This window comes from Nestor notabilis, unplaced genomic scaffold (assembly GCF_000696875.1).
Source record: "Nestor notabilis isolate BGI_N333 unplaced genomic scaffold, ASM69687v1 scaffold12375, whole genome shotgun sequence".
Classification (NCBI taxonomy): Eukaryota; Metazoa; Chordata; class Aves; order Psittaciformes; family Psittacidae; genus Nestor; species Nestor notabilis.
In genome coordinates, this window is record NW_009930685.1 from 3,034 (window position 1) to 21,903 (window position 18,870).

General features: G+C 42.5%; 1 protein-coding gene across 1 annotated transcript in view; it reads right to left on the reverse strand.

Moving 5' to 3' along the window:
* Window positions 1-2,743: 2,743 nt before the first annotated feature.
* Window positions 2,744-18,870, reverse strand: part of LOC104406523 (unconventional myosin-X-like) — a gene marked incomplete at both ends in the record, with an annotated part of 38,547 nt that continues 22,420 nt past the window's right edge. Inside the window, 10 exons of the mRNA XM_010015519.1 lie at window positions 2,744-2,858; window positions 3,632-3,756; window positions 4,726-4,806; window positions 5,504-5,612; window positions 7,114-7,196; window positions 8,058-8,126; window positions 11,718-11,810; window positions 12,271-12,337; window positions 14,561-14,661; window positions 15,391-15,537. Coding sequence (XP_010013821.1) covers window positions 2,744-2,858; window positions 3,632-3,756; window positions 4,726-4,806; window positions 5,504-5,612; window positions 7,114-7,196; window positions 8,058-8,126; window positions 11,718-11,810; window positions 12,271-12,337; window positions 14,561-14,661; window positions 15,391-15,537 — 990 coding nt within the window. The remainder of the gene's footprint in view (window positions 2,859-3,631; window positions 3,757-4,725; window positions 4,807-5,503; window positions 5,613-7,113; window positions 7,197-8,057; window positions 8,127-11,717; window positions 11,811-12,270; window positions 12,338-14,560; window positions 14,662-15,390; window positions 15,538-18,870) is intronic.

An 18,870-nucleotide genomic window follows, 5' to 3' on the forward strand; every position in this document is an offset into this window, starting at 1 on the left:
TGACCTACATTCTGTGCCCCTTAGCTGGTAACTTAGCCCTTACCTGAAAGCCTCTGGAAAAGTCAGGGAATGTTAGGGCTCTTTTGTTTATCAACCTAAGTATTCCAGGCCTGTGTTATGTAACACCAGTTGAAACAAGGCACTCTGTAAACCAAAACCAAGACACAACAGCTTGATGCAGGCAGCAGGGAAGGGACTACCAGGAAGCACCACTGTTCTGCATGGCCTCACCTTGGCATCTGCTTTCCTAGGGTCAAGCTTTCTGGAGGCACTGGCACAAAGCAGAGTTGCTTGAGGGGTCTCCAGGGGAGCAATGAAATGGCTTTGCCACCATCTGAGCATGAGAAAGAACACCAAGCAACTCCTCTGAAGAATGAAATGTCAGGGCAATGGTGACAGCACCTTAGAGCAGCCAGGGGCTGGCCAGCCATTCAGCATAGCAGCAAGGCTGGAACAGGCCAGGACAACCTTGGAGTAATATATTCTTTAGAATAAATAGAAATGCTCCCCTCTACTAGGACACACATCTCTAATGCAAACTGTGTTGAATATAAAGTAACTTCTATAACCAAACAAGATGGCTCTACTGCTTCCCAACTGCTTTCAGTTTTCTTTCTCAGTCATAAAGAAATAGAGGTACAAAGATTGTCAACTCTTAATAATTTCTTTCTTCCCACAACATGCACACTCACAGCAACCAGTGCCCTAGCAGAGACACTGCTGTTTACCAACATGCTGCATACAGCTCTTCAGCCAAGTTTTAGTTTATAGGACACAGTTGTTCCAAAAATTACATTAGAGTACATCAGGTGTTTTGGCAAAATATAAACACTTTTTGTTTGCCACAATTTACCATCTACATTGTTTTTCCAAAAGAATTTGTTTGTGCAGGTCAAGGAGTGAGTGAAAACAGATAGATGGACTCAGTCCTTCAGGTTGCACAACAGGGATGGAAGAGAAAAGGGATCCTATTGCTGCCAAGGGCTCAAGCATCCTGGATTTCCTGCTTGTCGTCAGTCTGTTGTAGTCCCTGGACTCCAGCTACATATCTTATAACCTTTTATACTTTAAAACATGAATATATGCACGAGTTTGGTCCTCACGTATATTTCCCTGCTGCCCTTGCTGTAGCCCAGCAATCTTCCATCTCTTGTCATGCTAGGAAGAAAGCTCAAACTCCATGTTTACCAGCTCTAACCACCACTTTCTAAAGCTCCCCCAGCACAAACAGATCTGCAACACGCGCACACTCCGCACAAGTCTTTAACACTAAAATTCTGTGAGACTGGCAGCCACCCAAGCAGTGTGGGCTATCTAGGGACAAGAATGACTGAAATGGCTCCTGGTTTGCAGGGACCAATGAGGAGACACCAGATTCCCAAATCAAAGATGTGGAACAGTTTAATCACAGAAATAAATTGGAAATACAGCTAAGCAATAAAACCTTCTTTCTTGAATGTAAATAGAGGCATGTGAAGGAAGGCCATAGAAACTTCAGGCTAATACATCTCCTCATAGCAAAGGCCAGTGGTTTCCTTAGTTGTCACACAGAGTTCATAGCCCAGACTACCACTGGGCTGCCACCACTTCTCTAAGAATGCAAGAGAAAGAGCTTGTTCTTTAAGAAACATTGTAGTCTACCCACTCATTAAGAAATGATTGCTCAAAGTAACAAATACCATTATCTGATCTCATGGCAAATTAAACACGAATATTCCCTAGAATCGCTTTGGTTCCATTGTGACCCTGGAAATACTCTGAACTACTTTTTGAAGGCTTAACAGCAAAAAATGCAAGAAAAGTTGCTTTCATGGACCACCCTATGCTCTGGATATGGACTGTATACCCTCTACTTAGAAATGCTGTCTTTAACTGGACACTACCCATCTTGGCATATTCTTTGAAGAATTTACTGGAATATGTGGAAAGTTGTGATAGAGAGTTTCTATTTTTATTTGAAACTGTCTCAAAGCTTTAAAAAGTTCAGAATGAGACAGCCAGCTCCCTCTCTATTAAATGATAGTGGTACATTTCCATTTGGATGACTGGGGAAAAGAAGAAAAAAAAAACAAAACAAAACAAAATCAAAACAAACACAAATACTCTAGACAAAAATACCCCAACCTGCACCCCAAATCCAGACTATATCAGGCAAGAGAGAATTATTAAACATTCACTAGAGCAGAAATAAAGTCTGAATTCTGCAAGTGGTAAGAAGTATTTGCATACCTTTTCCTAGAAAATGTATGCTAGCATGTGGGCTAACTGCACAAACCATCAGCTGAGCTTCCAGAGCAGAAAGCTGCCACACATCTGGTGATCCAACTACCTATTCACAGTTTAGATATATACCAAGCAGCAGCTCACTGCCTCCTGCAAGAATTTGGTTTAGCCAAGCAAAGCAAAACGTCTGGCACAAGAGGCAAGAGTAAAGGCACACACTGCAACTGTATAAAATGAGACCCATGCTTGTCTTCTTTGGATCCTGAAATTGGATCAGACACAACAAAGTCAACCTGGCTTGGTCAATGAGATGTTGTTTAAACAAAATTAAAAAGCCTTTTACTTCTCTAGATACATAATCTGAGAAATAGTTGAGATGCTACAGGTTAGTTGCAAAGCCCAATGTAATTAAAGGGTCATCACTGCTTTGCCCTTTCTACTGGCTTGAATCTCACCAGATGCAATCGCACACCCTTGCCGCTGGAAGAAAGCCATACCCCACCCCACACTGATGAAGTACCTTGGTTTTACCCAACTGCCATCCTTTCTTGCTGCTATCATAGATCTGAAGAAAGCCTGCACATACAGCTCTGCTGTTGTCTGAAAGACATGGCCCCTTCACAAGCATCTTGTACCTTAGAACCAAACAAAATCTCATGAGATTATGTATGACAGTAACACATCCCCCCTTCCCCTCCCTAATCTTTTAACTTTAATTATCCTCCTCCCGTTAGTCCTTCTTCCTCTGAGACCTCCCTTCTTCATGTTTGCCTTCCAATTTGGAAATTTCCGTCCCCCAGCCTTTATCTGTTCCTACCACACTGGCAGTTATTGTTGCAATCCCAGTAATAAAGTACAAACTAAACAGCATTTTTCAGTAAAGAACAACTGTCTCTCTGGAACACGTGCTTTCATTAGACACAAGTTATTCTGTTCAGTATAGTGGCGGCATTTAATGCTGCAAGAGACAAAGGAAGCAATATTCAATGGTCTCTTCTAGCCTTAAACTTCAAGAAATCCTTTTGATGCAGCCAATTAAAAGAAATAATCATACTTTCCAATTTTAATCATCAACTATATTGTCCATTAAAATTTGCTTCAGCCTATTTTCTTTTTACATGTTATGACCAGCTGGGCTTCACAGCATCACACAAGGAAATCTGTGACAAAGCTACAAAAATAAATTAAAAAAATGGACTGTCTGGCTATTTTTCCGTTCTGACTTTTACCCTAAAGGCAAGTCCCTGAAATGGCTTCCAAATCAGCCTATGATATGGGCAATAAGGCCATGGTTAGAAAAACATCCTACGAATGATTCATATCAGTAGTAGCAGTTATAGAGGGAATAAGCATATAGAATCATATACCTTGGGGCTGTTACAGAACGTGGTACAATGATAGCAATTACCTGCTGAGAAAATCCTGGAAAAGGCGCCGTATTGGGAAACCTGCTCTTCGAACTTTCACTGTCTCCAGCATCCCTGAGTACCGGAGCTGATTTAGCACCACATCTGAATTGAAGAGGTTTGGTGCCTACATAATGATCCAGATTGAAAAACAAGAAAGGAGACAGAAAGTGTTGATCGTGGTGTTATTTCTTTGCTGACTTGAACATTAACTGTTCCTCTGAGCACAGATAGTCACAATGGATAGTCATCCATTTCGCTGTAGAAAGTCAGCCCTGCACATGCAAGGTGAAAAGGGGGAAGTTTGGGTCAAGAGGAAAGCAACCTCACAACACTGCATGGTGCAGAAAAAGGGCCAAAAGGGAGTTGGGCAGATCCTGGAAAAAACCCAGTGTGCAGCCTGCTGTCATAGCTGGATTATGGCAGGAAAGCAATGATAACAATGCATTAACACATACAAAATGTAGAACTCTGGCTCAGTTCTGTTTGCAAGCTCTCTCCAGCCAAACTAGAGACAAATGGAGAATTCTTTTCTGGCATGAAACCCTCAGCAGGCTTTCTTCTGCCATATCACACACAGTTTCAAAACACACAAAGAAAAATTACCGGTTCAGAGCTCCCCACCCAATCTAGTTAGCAGTATATCCCCCCATCACAGTTCACAATACAAGCCAGAGCCAGTCTCTAAGCACTGTAAGTTGCTCATGAAGTATCCACCTCCTCTGCCTCAGAGCCAGGGATCTGCAGAAGACGCTTCCTACTGCAGAAGTCCTGCATTCCAGAACAAATTGTCTACAGGCACCACAAACAGGAGCAACTGCTGCTTCTGCCACAGCTCTGGACTCTGCACAAGCACAGGAAGAGGTAGGAATGGCTGTATCCTATCATACACAGCATAGTCTTTTAATCTGATTACCAGAAGGAGGGTGTATTTTTCCTCAACTATAAAACAACCAGAAGGAAAAAAGGAAGGGGAGGGGGAACTGCTCCTATCCTCAGCTTGGACCCTGATGGAGGCACCTGTCAGCTATTTGTGCAAGTGAGTGCTCATGAAGGTCTGTGTGCATGCATATGTTCTGCTGGAAGACAGACTTGCCTTTTCTGTATTTGGTTTGATGCAGCGGATGAAGAATGGGTTGGAAGTACTAAGCATGGCCATCAGGGAATGGAGAGAATCCTAAAAAGCAGAAAGACAAAACCCAAAGGATCTGTCACAATAGGAGGGAAAGGTGCTATGTTCGATGCAATAGGATCTTTGCACATCACTCCCATTCCTAATGCCCTTTGCCTACCAAAACTTCAGTAATGCAGGAGATCACTTCCTGTCCAAAACACACCCACACAGTTAGTTTACTCTAACGCTGTTTTAACATGGCCATCATTGTTCTCAGAGCTGTACAGCTGATGTGAGTTATTTTTACAAGTCTCTCAAACTTTAAATATAGGAACCTAAAACTGTGAAACTAACAGAAGATTTGCAGACAATCTAGGGGCTGAGATTCATACTTGCAAGGTCCCCCCAGTAAGGTTTTATTGAAATTGCCACTATGTCTGTAAAAGATATGGCCTAAAATGACACATACACTTAGCTGAAACACCAAACCAACAGGGAAGATCTAAGAACCTCAAGAACTTCATACACTTAGCAAAATATTCTTTTCTTCTTCCACTCTGATCAGTCTTAGCATCTCACATTTCACACCAAAGAGAAATCCTTCGGGCAGTGGCACTGTCTTTTTTTAGAACTACAAAATTCCTTCACATTTCCAGTGTTGGACACAAAACAAGGATGAATGACTCCTCTTGGCTGCAGGCATTGCTTTACCCATCTGCTCCTCCCCAGAAGCCTGCTGCTCTCTTGGAAAACATCCTACCCTGAACTGGGAACTGACAGTCGGTCTGCGCCTCTGGGTGCCCATCTTCAGTGTCTCTTCACTGCACTGGCTGCAGACTCTTTCGAAAAGGTCATAGATGAAGTCCAGTCTAGGGGAGAAGAAAAGAACTGAAGGACATGCAAGACACCCACCACCTGTGAGAAGATGGCTGTCATTCTCAGCTACTGCTCTTGTCCTAGTGTGAGCCACCTCATTTTTATTCTTGCTGTGTCGCAGAGAGTGGCTGCAGGATGCAGTTCAGCTGTGCACTTCAGTGAGGAAATTAATACTTTCCATGTGGCTGCCCAGATCCTGTGGGCTGCCCTGTATGCCACACTCAGCTGCAAAACCAGAAACTCCATCTCATGCTGTCAAGTAGGATATTACACAAAGGGAGATCTCCATTCTGCACTGAGAAGGACATCTCCTTCGAGCTATATGCCCCCAGGTGAAACTACCTTGAAGATACTCCAGCTAGACTGTGCTGTCACACCCCTCCTGACCTAGCTTTCATGGCTAGCACACAACATGCTCATGCAATTGCAACCACAGCTTTTCTGTGGCTAACGGACTTCTAGAGCTACCCTCAGTGCAGGTCAGCTCTGGGGAATCTTCCACCGTTTTGACACTCCTTAGACAGTGGTTTTTATGAAGCTGCACAAAATTCTCCAGCACTGATTGTGCCTGTTTATTGTTATGACTGCTTCTAGCAGAATTTCCCTTTCTGACTTGTTGAAAAACCTTGAGTTCTTCTATTATGGTGGACAATGACAACCACAATTCCGGCTTCAAGACCTGTGTAAAATGTTCCCAAGACGCCACTGTTCAAGTAAGGCAGCTATGAGCAGCTCTACTCTCAGCTCCCTCAGGTTGTTTCAAGGGTGCTCACAGTGCAAACTGCAGCAGGCTTCAGAGAAGATGCAGTTTTGAAACAGTTTCATCAGGCTGAAGCCCAGAGGCAATACATGGACTGAGGTAAGAGGCATGTGGTAGAGTTGCTACTCAAAAACTTCTAGAGTCCTCCAAATTATTAAATGCTTCTCTCCTTCTATTAGGCACCACCTCTGTCTTTCAGACTTGCTGAAGGACAACATCAGCTCAATTCTCTAGGGTCATGTTGCAGCAGTGGCATATAATAGCAAGGGCCATGCCTGGTCCCACAGCAAAGGCTCAGTCTGCTCAGGATAAGGACAGAACCTCTCCACTAACAAGAAGGCTGGAAAACAAGCAGTCTTTATACAGAGGCTGGCATTTGACAGCATGGCAGAGTCTTGACTCATTCAGGGCAAATTTGCCATTATTAGGACAGGGAGGTAAGAGGAAGAAGAGGAATAGGAGAAGAGAGGAGGGAGAAAACCAACACTGCCTGGAGGGATTTCCAGCGTGCTTTTATAGCTTTTTTCAAAACTGGGACAACAGTACTGGTTAAATCTGTGCTCATCTGGCTTCTCCAGCTTTCCTTTCTTTTGCCAGGACACTGAAGCACAAACTGAAGAATGATGCCTGATGCTCAGACAAAAGCAACTGCTTTCCTTGGTCTAGTTATTACACAAAGTGGCTTAGTACAGCCCAACAGATGTGGCCTCCTCACAAGCATAACAAGGTCATACCTGCTGTCTTTCAGCATGTTTAAAATGTCATCTCGAAAGGTGTCTCTATTCTTCTCCAGAAAGCCTCTCACATCATAGAGCACCTGCAACGCAGAGAGACGCTAGAACAGTCTGTACAAATCATTAAGCGCTTCTACATTAACAATTCAATATACAAGCCCTCCAGCAGAGCTACAAAGAAATGCTGCAAGCATGTGCCAAGATACAAATTTTTGGGGTCAAAGAGCTCCAGAGTTCCTCAGTTAATGGCAAGAAAGTGGATTTTAGCCATCAATTATTAAAAAAAAATCAAAACACAAAACACAAAAAAACCCTAAACCTCAAAACCAGAAGCCAAAGTGAAACAGCTGCAGAGATTTGCCTGTGGTGTGAGAGCAGGGAAATCCTCTGCAAGGTGTGAGGAACTCCATTCATTTCAGGAAATACTAACTATGCCACCCAGTGCTCTGACGTCCCCGCCACTAGTGCTCTGCAGATATGATTCTAGGAGGTTAGCCCTCTCTTGACACATCTCCATCTGCTCCATATCCCTCTACAACAAAGAGCAGCATTTAACCTTGGAGGCTTGGAGACTTTTTCCTTTTTGCAATAGGTATTTAGCCTTTTCTCCTCCTCCCGAAAAGCCAAATTATCCTTGTGACTTTTACTTTGGGTTTTGCTTGTGAATGTGAAAAAAAAGACAACATAAGTAACAGAAGTAAGGAGGATTTTATCTCCCAAATCAAAACTTAGCTGAGAAACTCAAACAAATGTCCAAGCTGGAGAATATAAGTACTGGAGAATACCATGCTAATTTAAGCCCATCACACTCCCTGTGATCTGGTATGGGGCACTAACTGTTCAGAAACACAAACAGCTCTGGGAGATATTCCTGATTTTTAAAACCTAAGCTGCAGGACCACACACCCAAGATACACCAAGCATCTCACACCATGAACACCTACCTCACCAGCATAGTGTCTTATTCCAAACTGATGGTCTGTTACCCGAGGCTTTACATAGTAGTGGTTGCTCTGAAATGAAAGAAAAAGAAGCCTTCTTATAATGCCAGTGTAAGAATAAATATGCCCAGTCAGAAATTCTGCCATGACTATGACAACGCTGGGATGGGGAAGGACCGTAGCTCTTGCAGAGCCCAACTGCATCTGCTGCTGCTATCTGCAGCTACATCACAAATACAGTATTCCAATAAGATGGAAAAATCCAGCCCTTCAAGGCATTCCTCATGTGAGCAAGGGCTTGCAGAATCAAGGTTGGGCAGGCATGCCATGGATGAAATGTTAATTCTTGCATGTCTGAAACCTGAGTAGACTAGGCTCCACACAAACTATGTGGTGCAGGACACAGGATCAGGATGCAGGGAAGCTGGCAGCTTAGCAGAACTCCTACACACCTCTACTTTGTCAAAGAAAAGATAATACCAATCTCCTGTCTTCCTCTATATTTCATCTGTCTTTGCATTTCTCTTCCCCTTTTTCAATATTAACTTTCCCTTTCTCTTACTATCTGTTATACTACCTCATTCCCCTCCTCCTTTCTTTGTTCTATGAAAAACATTAGCTATATAGGAACAGGCATGCTGCTTGAGACCAACGGTCCATCCAGCTGAGGATTCTGCATCCAGCAGTGGTTATGTAGGGTAGAGTAACGAACAAGGCAAGCAAATGATACTTTCAGCCTAATGCTCTCTTGAACTCCAATTATATTCACGCAGTCTCCCTAGCTAGAAACTCCAAGTAGATTTCTCTTTGAAATATTTGCCCATTCCATGCAGACTTCTCGCATCCAGAATGTCCTTTCGGAGGAAGCACTCAACCAATCGCACAGGGAAATAGAGCCTGACTCCAGTTAGTGCCACTTGTCTTCCATGGGCCATGTATTACTTTTAAACCCATCACATCCTACCTAAGTAATTTTTCTCCACACTGCAGGCTTCCTTCAACATAGTTTTACATAACACTGAAGCTACCCCAGACTTGTTGCTGATCAGATCTGATATAACCCCTTCTTGAGGGGAGGAGCCCAATGGTGTACACTGTTCAAAGCACAGCTGATCCATGGATTATACAGAGGTATGACAATGTTTTCTGCTTCTAATCTGTTTCTTTCCTAGGAATTTCTAATACTTGATCTGGGCTTCTTATTACTATTGAGCTGATGTTTCCATGGAACTATCCACCACAGCCTTTGTCTGGGAGATTGCTGCTCCTGAATAGCAGCAACCAGCTCAGGCCCATCATTTCAAACATGAAACTGAGACTGTTTTCCTTCAGGCACACCATTTTACGTTTATCTACACTGCTTTTCATCATCATTTTACAACCAAATCAGTTTCGTAAGGCACCTCGCAGTTTAGCCTAACCCTGTAAACCATGAAAAAACTTCCACTTCAGTGCTCATACAAGATGGAGTCTTATAGGCATCACTCCACAGAGATAACTGGCCATTTACATTCTGTGAATTTACCCAGTAGTGATATATGGATTACAAGCCTATAATTTCTGAGAATATTTTCTAGAAATTGAAATAATTTCCCACCTTCTCAGATACAAGTACAAAGAAAATCTGAAGTATGATGTTACATAATAATGTTAGTAACTCAGGTCTCATCTTCAAGTTCTTTTAGCGGTATCAGGTGGATGGCTTCTGACCCTGATAATTTGTTATTGCTATTGAAAACATTTTCATTGCCTTTTTCCTTTTCATGTTAACCTAATTTCTTTGTTCTTCTCTTCCCCCATCCAGTCATCTTTTTCCAGCCCCAAATTCCCTCTTTTCCACTCCAAACATGACCATTACTCTCTCATGTTGATGGGCACCCTCCTCTCACTCTTTACCAAACCTTTATACTTCATCCATGCCTACAACACTTCTGGTTCCTTCTCCCATCTCCCCTATTGCTCCTCTTCCCAGTTGTATCAGAGGTCATATTCTCTTAAATCCCAGCTCTATGCTTTTCCTCCTTAAGCCTATTGGAATCCACAGAAAACACGGAGAAGAGGGCTTGTTTTGTTATAATGTCCTTCAGGCTTTCCATGGGCTGAATGCCTTCCAGTGCTCTTCTAGCTAGCACTAGAGACTTTTACCAGGTACAAATGACGCTGTCACCTTCAAAAAATGCAAACTCTACAGCACTATCTATCTACTTCATCATTCCGCCTTGCACTTCAACTCCTCAGCCTCTTCCATCTCTCATAGGGTTCCATGTTAACTGCTATCCCCTCAAAGCAGACAGAGGTGATGCTATGAACAGCTTAATGAAAAGGCTACTTAAAGCACAGAAATCACCAAAAATAGCAACCAAAATGTCGTGGGACGCAAGGGAATGCAAAATAATACTGATAGTCTCATGCTGCTGTACAATAAACCACAGGTACCTTCTTACCAAGGGAACTGCATTCTAGTCTGATTATTTATCTCAGAAAAGAATAGAGAAAATATGCAGAGAAATTCAGAGACAAACAGCAGAAAGAAAGAGGAGCTTTGAAATTTCTCCATTTGGAGACAAACTGAGGAGTTTGGGACAGTTCAGAAATAAAATTCAAAAGAAGTGATGTAATAAAAATATTCATAAGTACTTTATTAAAAGTTAACAAAATACCAGCAATGATAAAAAAATAAGAAGGTAAATCAAGCATTCCCATACACCTACATAATACAAGGAAAAGCTACAGCAGACTAAACTGAAGGCATTGATTTAAGCCTAAAGAAAGGAAATACTTCCACAAAACTATGTGTAAGCAGCCAACCAGAAATTATTGATATTGTATCCAATTTGTAGTCATGAGTATTACTAGCAGAGTTAGATACAAATATGAAAAATAAGAATATCTGCATCCATACAAATTAAAAAAAAAAAATTCAGATAAAGGATACAAACTTGCGCATTTTCAGACTTGAATGAAGCCTGAGTTGGAAGATTAGGAAACATTAGCTGACTATGTTCTTACTACAGTAGTAAATTATTCCGTATGTCTCTGCTACACGGTTTCATTTGCTTTGTTTTCAGTCTATTTTCTATTAAGAAGAACTATGCTGGCTGTACCAGAGACAAGGTAAGAGATTGCTACAGTGATCACGCTGTGGTTTCTGTGTCCCCAGGGTAACTTTCAGACCTGCATGAAAAATCCTTCTACTCCTGTGTCCAAAATGCAAGAAAGAGGAGGAAAGAATTTAATTAATTAGGAACAGTAAGAAAGCTTTCATTAAAAGTCATGAGGCAAAAGCTGTCCCCAGCCCCAGGAGACAAAGATCTGACATGCTCTGGAGCAGACGCCTGTGAGTCAGCTGGCAAGAGAAACCCATGCACACTGTGCAGCAGCATCCTGTGCCTGGGGTGCTGCCTCATGTCCCATTGCAGACCAGCAGAATCTGACCTCCATCCCATGCTACAGATTCAAATCTCCTCTACCCACAGGCTGTGGAACGCACAATCCCTCCCTCTATATGCGCAAGTGACCATTTTCAGGTTTCGGGCCTAAGGCATTTTAAATTTCTTGCACAAAGCACATATTTTATATCAACAAAACGTTCACTTTTAGTTTTGAAATGCTGATGGGGCTAACATACTGATCTTTTGTCTGCCAGGTTATTTTATTACTTACCATATGCTGGCTGTGAAGTTTTTCCAGAAGGGTGTTGTCTGTGCCTTTGGGGAATCGACTCTCTTCATTCACCAAAGCCAGTAGACCCAGTTTCTACAGCCGAACAAGAGAGGGGCTTTTACAGTCATCAAAAGCTCTAACTACACAGCACCAAGCCAAGAGCTGGAGTTCTGGACAGCACATTGAGCAACAGTCCCTGAGTTATACCCAGCAAAGCTTCATCTGAAAGCAGAATTCTGGCCAGTCAATGCATTCCGCAAGCAGAACATAAGTGGAGATTATTTACTAAAAATTCACATTAAGGTTTTACTTAAACACTGCTCCCTGTCTAAAACTATGACACCCTCCCTAAGCTTACTCTCAACAATGAGCAGAGATCTCTTTTCTTGAGTTGGTACTATGGCTAGAACAGCTCATACTTTTGCCAGGTCATGATGGGAAAAGGATCTAAGCAACTACCTTTTTTTAAAAGCAGGAAACCCTAAGGAGGGTTTCAAGACAATCAGCAGTCCTCACTGTGATCCCTTACAAACCATCACAGATAACTGCTCACCTTCTCGATAAGGTCCAGGCACTCTGCATTATCCATCCAGTCAATGGCTTCCCAGTTTATCCCTTCCCTGACAGTCAAGAACAAACAGAAGAAAGATGTGAAATGGAAGATCCAGTGCCCTGGAGGTGCAGGACAATAGAATTAGCTGAGCATGGCAGCTGTCCCAGGACTCAAGACAATTTGCAGGAATTAGGCTTTGCCATGTATGAGGAAAAAGAATAGGACACAGAATGCACTGGCTGACACAAGGAGATGGAAGTAGGAGACAGCCTTTCTTAGCCATCCCAGTGTTTTAGACTGATGCTTATCTTGTAGTCATTCAGCAAATTCCACACCAAGCAGTAAGAAACTGTAGTTGCTCTCAGTTGTTCTTTCAGGAGTGATGAGCATCAGGCCAAGTGGTGGTCACGATGGACAGCTTGTTACACAGCTTCAAGAGTCAACTGCTTACCCACCAATCTGGAAAGCAGACCTGAAGCACATCCACCAGAAGACTGAGCCATAATTTATGAGTCCACCCAAAGAAGAGACAGGAACAACTTTTCAGGGAGAGTTTTGAAGAGGATGAGACAGATAAGCTTTGGTCTGACATGCAGGGGACCTGCAGGGTGACTCTGCATCTTTCAGAATGAGAGCTCCAGTAGGCACAGCAGTGTGGTAAGCGTGCTTCAAAAATTATGCATGTAATTCTGTAAATCTGTGCTGAATGTGTATTCCCCTCTCTTACCACCTTCTTATACTCCCATAATACAGGCCATTTCTGGTTTCAGAATTCAGAGAAGCCTTGGAATAACTCTTGCACAGGAATCCAAGGAAGACTATAGGCTATGTGTGAAGCTACTTAATGACATTCTGATACAGACACCTTTCAGGTGAAGGCTAACATTTTGAAGATAGTGAAGCTGTTGTCTACAAACCCTTCAGCCTTGGCTTTGTACTTTCAGGTTCAAAGCATTCAGAAACTGTGGGCAACAGTTGGAAGCAACAAACTGGAGTAATTTCTGAAGAAACGAAAGAATTATCTATCCCTCACAGGGAATGAAATATCTTAACCACTTAATGACAAAAAATCAGTTCACAGTGTTTCAGATTTTTGCAACAATGGGTGTCAGAGGAGCCTTTTTTTTTTTTTTTTTTTTACAAAAAGACCTCTTGGATTCCTTCTAAGAGCAAGAAGACCTTCCAGAATTGAAGGGAGCAGAGTTTTCCGAAGCAAATCAAAATCACAAATGAATCAAGTTGTCTCTAGTGCCACAGACCCCTTATCTAATCAAATGGTGAAATACACTGAGCTATTTACTAAACCTGAGGAAGCAGAGCTGTTACTCTGACAGATGAGCTTTAAACACCTCATCCTAGAATAAATTGATGAACAATGAAATTCTCTTGTTCTTTCCAAAGTTCAGCTGCAGAAGTTATACTCCTATGTAATCATCAGGAAAAAATCTTTTGTCACTATGATACCATTCTTAACACAAACTTCCTGCAATGGTGGAATTGGCCTGAGAATTGAGTGCATAAATAGCCTTGCAGTTTTGTAATCTTCAGCATTTCATGAATTGCCTATTCAACTGTCTCCTTTTACAAGGCTGCTGTCATTTGCCCTTGCTGACCCTATTCAATTGCTTCATTCACAAACATAAAGGCTTCTGTTTCAGAGCAAGAACAGAAGTATTTGTCTAGCAGCCTTCTCTAGAAGCAGAAATAATCTAGAACATCCAGGTACTTCACAAAATAATCACAAAACAATCCAACATGAAGCCCACAGAAGTAAAACAGCTGTGCAGAAGGCCCCATACTCTTTAAACTCAGGAAACAGCCTGAATTAAATTTCCTTGCTGAGGAAAAGAACTCTTTTCATAGAGATAGGAATCTCTAGGACAGAAAGACTTGTCAGCTGTCTAACATCTATCTTTAGGGACTTTACTTTTTGCACACCAAATTCTAGCTGCATAACACCACCACTACCTTAGGTAAATCATTACTGAAATCAGTAACAAGGCCAGTGACCATGTGTTCTAATTGGTTAAAGCCCACAGTCTTCTCATTCAGCTGAGAGACAGAAGGAAATCTGGACTTTCTAAATACTGTAAGAGAGAAAGCTTTTCTTGGAGACAAGTGACCTACCTATGCTGGAAAAGCACAGAGATACATCCACAGTCAGAGTTGCACTAAGGTCCAGATGCCTTTCCTGCCTTAGAGGTAGGGACGGGACAGCACAAAGGAGGAATGATGTCCTCCATTCAACCACCCATTAAAGAAATAGGGCCCTGCTCCCTCTGTTTGTCACCTGTTGTACTCCAGCTGCTCCAAGGAGAAGATATGTTTGTTGAAATATTCCTGGAGTTTTTCATTTGCATAGTTAATATTAAACTGCTCAAAACGATTCACCTGTAAGAAGAAACAAAGATTATAAAACTTAATTTAAGCTGGGCTCTAAAAGAATCTGTAGCAGCGATGGGGAAGGTGCCAGACTTGGTTGGAATAAAGCCAGAGAGCATAGGAGCAAGGGGTATCAGATGGACCTGAGAAGGACAGTATGGGAAGTGCCCTAGGAAAACAGCCTTTGTAGCTGGTTCATTCAATGCAAGGTTCATTCACTAGGCCTAAATGGTAGTAAAGGATGCTAAAGACAATCACATTTCTCTTCTTCTTAGGAAGAAAGAAATATAATTCCATTAGTGTTAGGTCACTAGGCTTGCTCTTCTGTGAAATATCAAAGCAGTCACTATACAGCTGTTCAACATTCATCCCTCATCAGCTGCAGTCAGAAGCATTACACAAAGATTCTTAACACAAAGCAAAACACATGTAAATGAACATCGTGCATGTAGAAGTTGGACATTTAATTTGTACACAAGTCAAAAATTCAGTATTATCTATCACAGTACATCTGCTTCTGGCCTGTGTCACAAACCAGACCTTGAATATCAGTCTACGTTAATGCAGGTAGCAGATATGGGCAGCTAACATATCTTGCCGCTTTCAGGGGTAAGTGGCAGTGGAGACATCCCAGGATGCTCTGTTGTAACCTAAACATGATACAAACCAACCAAAATTCCTTCCTGTATGGGCTGACATCTACCAGACCAACGCACCCTGCAAAGGCAAAATCCTGACCTGAAAGTTCTCGAAGCCAAAGATATCCAGGATGCCCACAGACTTAAAGTTTTCCTTGCCTTTGATCTTCGTATTAATCTTGCTAATGAGCCATGAAAAACACTGGGAATAGAGCGCCATAGAGAGGGAGTCCCTGGAGTCAGCTGCCTGTAAATAGAAAATATGAGTCACAGGGAGATGAGAAGGCATAAGGGGCACCACAAACCTCTGTGGGACTTCAGGTTCCTCCTCTCCTCTTCAGATGTCTCTCCTGGTTGTGTATGGTGCATTGTTTATATGTACAATGAACATTCAAGTTTGGAAATAGCCCAGCCACACACAGATGTAGTATGTATGACCTTTGGGTAACTGAACTTGAAAGCCTGAAGGAAGAAGCAAATTCACTGACATCTTTTGGAACAAGTGCTGGGGCAGGGAAGGTAGCAAAATACCTCATGACTAAACTGCAGCAGACATTTGCATGACCTGAGCCAACATTTGCAGAGACAGGCAAGGTATCTCGGTTCAGTACTCCTATTAGAGCTGTCAACTGGGTGTCTGCTCAGTTTTTCAAAAACTGGTAGGGTAGGATTTAATAGAGTATTCTGTCACCCAGCTACCCTCAAAAATCCCCTCTCCAACACTTTCCTGCAAACAGTATTATCTTACTGCAAGCCAGGTAGACTGGCCAACAGCCCGGACACATGCCCCAAGAAGAGTATGGGTTGAGAGATCTTTCTGGAGCTGACTCAGCATCTCATGCAGTGATCATAATGAAATGTCACAGGTGGAAAAAAACCCCTGAATTACAACAGCTAATAGGCAGTAGATAGCTAGGTGTATGCAAGTGTGTGGATCAATGTCCGAAACAGAACTACTGAAATACCAAGCAAAAGCCTACTACTTAACAGCTGTAACAGGAATGGGCTGGTTCTAAATTTTGGTAACATTTGAACTAAGCAAAAGGGGCACACCGAAATCTCCCAGTTAATAAAGAGACATGAGACACAACCACAAATTAAGAGGCTGACTGCACGTTTTCCTTCTGTACATAGATTATTTAGACTGGAAACCAGGGTTTAGGGTCCTGGAAAGAAGAGGAAGCCAAAAATAAGGGTTCCCAAAAATAAGCCATGATCCCAGAGAGTAGTAAAAGGGGCCAGGAAGGAAGATGGCAAAGACCTTGACTGGAAGAAAGATGCTGGAAGTGGAGAAGGATCCTGGAGATCAGAGACATGTGGAGACAAATGTCAGGGTATGCCCAAGGACCTTGCCTTGTAGCTCCTGAGACTGGTAACTGCAAGGAGCTACACAACATGAACCAACACAGCTTTCTGCCCAACCTTCCTGGACAAGTAGCAATCTCCCAACTGGGAAAAGAAGTTGACATCTAATGAACATAATGCTGAGGGGTAAGTGTGCAAGTATGTGGAATAATCAAGTAGTGTAAAAGCTATAATCTGGTCATTTCAGAAATAAACTGCAGTATCTAGGTTGCTTAATCTGTCTCACCTGTGACACCAGGTTAATTCCTTCAGTGGGCCTGACCCGCAATGACAGATCTTATAAATGCACCCTCATGCTCTTCAGTTCTGCAAGCCTGAATAACGGGACCTCTTCCCTTCTGCTTTGCTAATGGCACAGGCCAACTGACTCTGAATCCTCCCAGCCCCTCTCAGCAAGCTGCTTAGGCTCAGCCTGCAAGATCCTGCTTTTCACTGAATCTCACCTTTTTTTTTGCTCCTTTCTATTCCTGGGTTGTACGTTCTCTCCAGCAGCCCAAGGCTGAGGACACACAGCAACCTCTCTTCTCCACAGAAGAGAACATTTCAAACCGTGGGCACACACACCTTTTCTGGGTACTTTTTCTCTCTACCAGATGGTCTGTCTTATTAGTTGGGACTGAGGATACCCTCAAGGCCATGCCTCTGCACTGTCTCTGGCTACACAGCTAGTTGGACTCATTTTTCAGGAACAGTACCTCCCCATACAGCTGTAAGCAAAGCTCCCTTCCCCACAATATTGCGCAAATGAGATTCTCAAAGGCTCCTTTCATTCTCCCAGCTTTGCCTGCTTTCAGACCAGTTCATCCATTCAGCCCACTGAAATGTCAAAGCTCAGATGGGTAACAAGCCCATTACATAATGAGAAATCCCTGGCAGCTCTATCAATGCCTTCTCAGAACAAGTGGGAATAGGTGGGCACCACACACGATGGCTTAAGCCCAAACAGTCTGTACAGACCCAGTGCTCAGTGCAACAGGCTCACCCACTTGCTCACTTCTCCACCAGTGGATGCTCCATGTGTGAGCATCCACTTGCATTATAATCATTTTCTTGCAGTCTTAGTACTGCACCGGGCTGCAAGCAGTAAGTGTGGGGTCCAACAGGAATAGCTATAGTATAACAGAAACCTCTGTTCTGGGAGATTTTTGTGAATCCTACAACTGCACACCGTTGCTCTGGGCTGCATAAGGTATATCTGGCATTATTTGTTATCCATCCTTGTGCACTGATATGGAAAATTGTAGCTTATTTGGGACAGATAGCCGAGAAGAGAAACTGTGGTACTGGATACTGAGGGTATCTACCACAGACTATATACTGAAAAATTATTTTCACACAATTTCATTGCAAAGAAAGGTGACAGATTATGAAAAAAACCACAAACCACACACACAAAAAAACCCCAAACCAAACAAAAAAAAAAAAAAAAAACAAAAAAACCAAAAAACCAAACTATTTCTTAAAGGCAAAGCTCAGTTTGTGATATATTAGCAGGTGTGTTCACAGCAAGAAAAGAAGTGACTACTTTGCTGTAATGAGCACTGCTGAGGCTTCAGCTTGAACACGGTGTCCAGTTAGGGTCACTCCACTTCTTGAAAGACGTGGGAAAACAGAGACAGAAGAAGAAGAAGAGATTTAGAAAATTACTTACAAGGAAACATCGAAGGAACTGGATTGTTTAGCTTAGAAAAGAGAACATCACATGAAAAACTTCACAGAAGCGGAAGCTTATAAGGTGGACAGCTGGGATGTCAAAGGTAATCTAAATATGAGGAAAATCTTTTCAGTTCCAGACTCCACTGCAGCTACAGCAGGATACTTAAAGAGGCTGTGAAATTCCTTCCATGGGAAATCTGAAGGAAAGTTAGACAGACATCCGTCAGAGAGAGCCTAGTAACCCTGGTTTCTCTGACAGTGTAGGGGTTGGATTCATAACCCTCTGCAGTCCATGCCAGCACAAGATTTCCATTACAGATGTTAATTTTGCTATAACATGATGCTTCTTCCATCCTAGCAATATTGTTCCTTGTTTCCCAGTGTCTTGCATCTTATTAATGACAGAAGATTTTCTACAGTTAGCTGTGCATGGACCTAAAACACCAAGAGTGCCCTCAACTGATCAGCAATACAAAAGTTAAAGTTAGTAGGCACAACGCTGTGATGAACCACAGAGAAATGTAATAGATAAGCAGGACTGGCTCCAGCACACAGTACA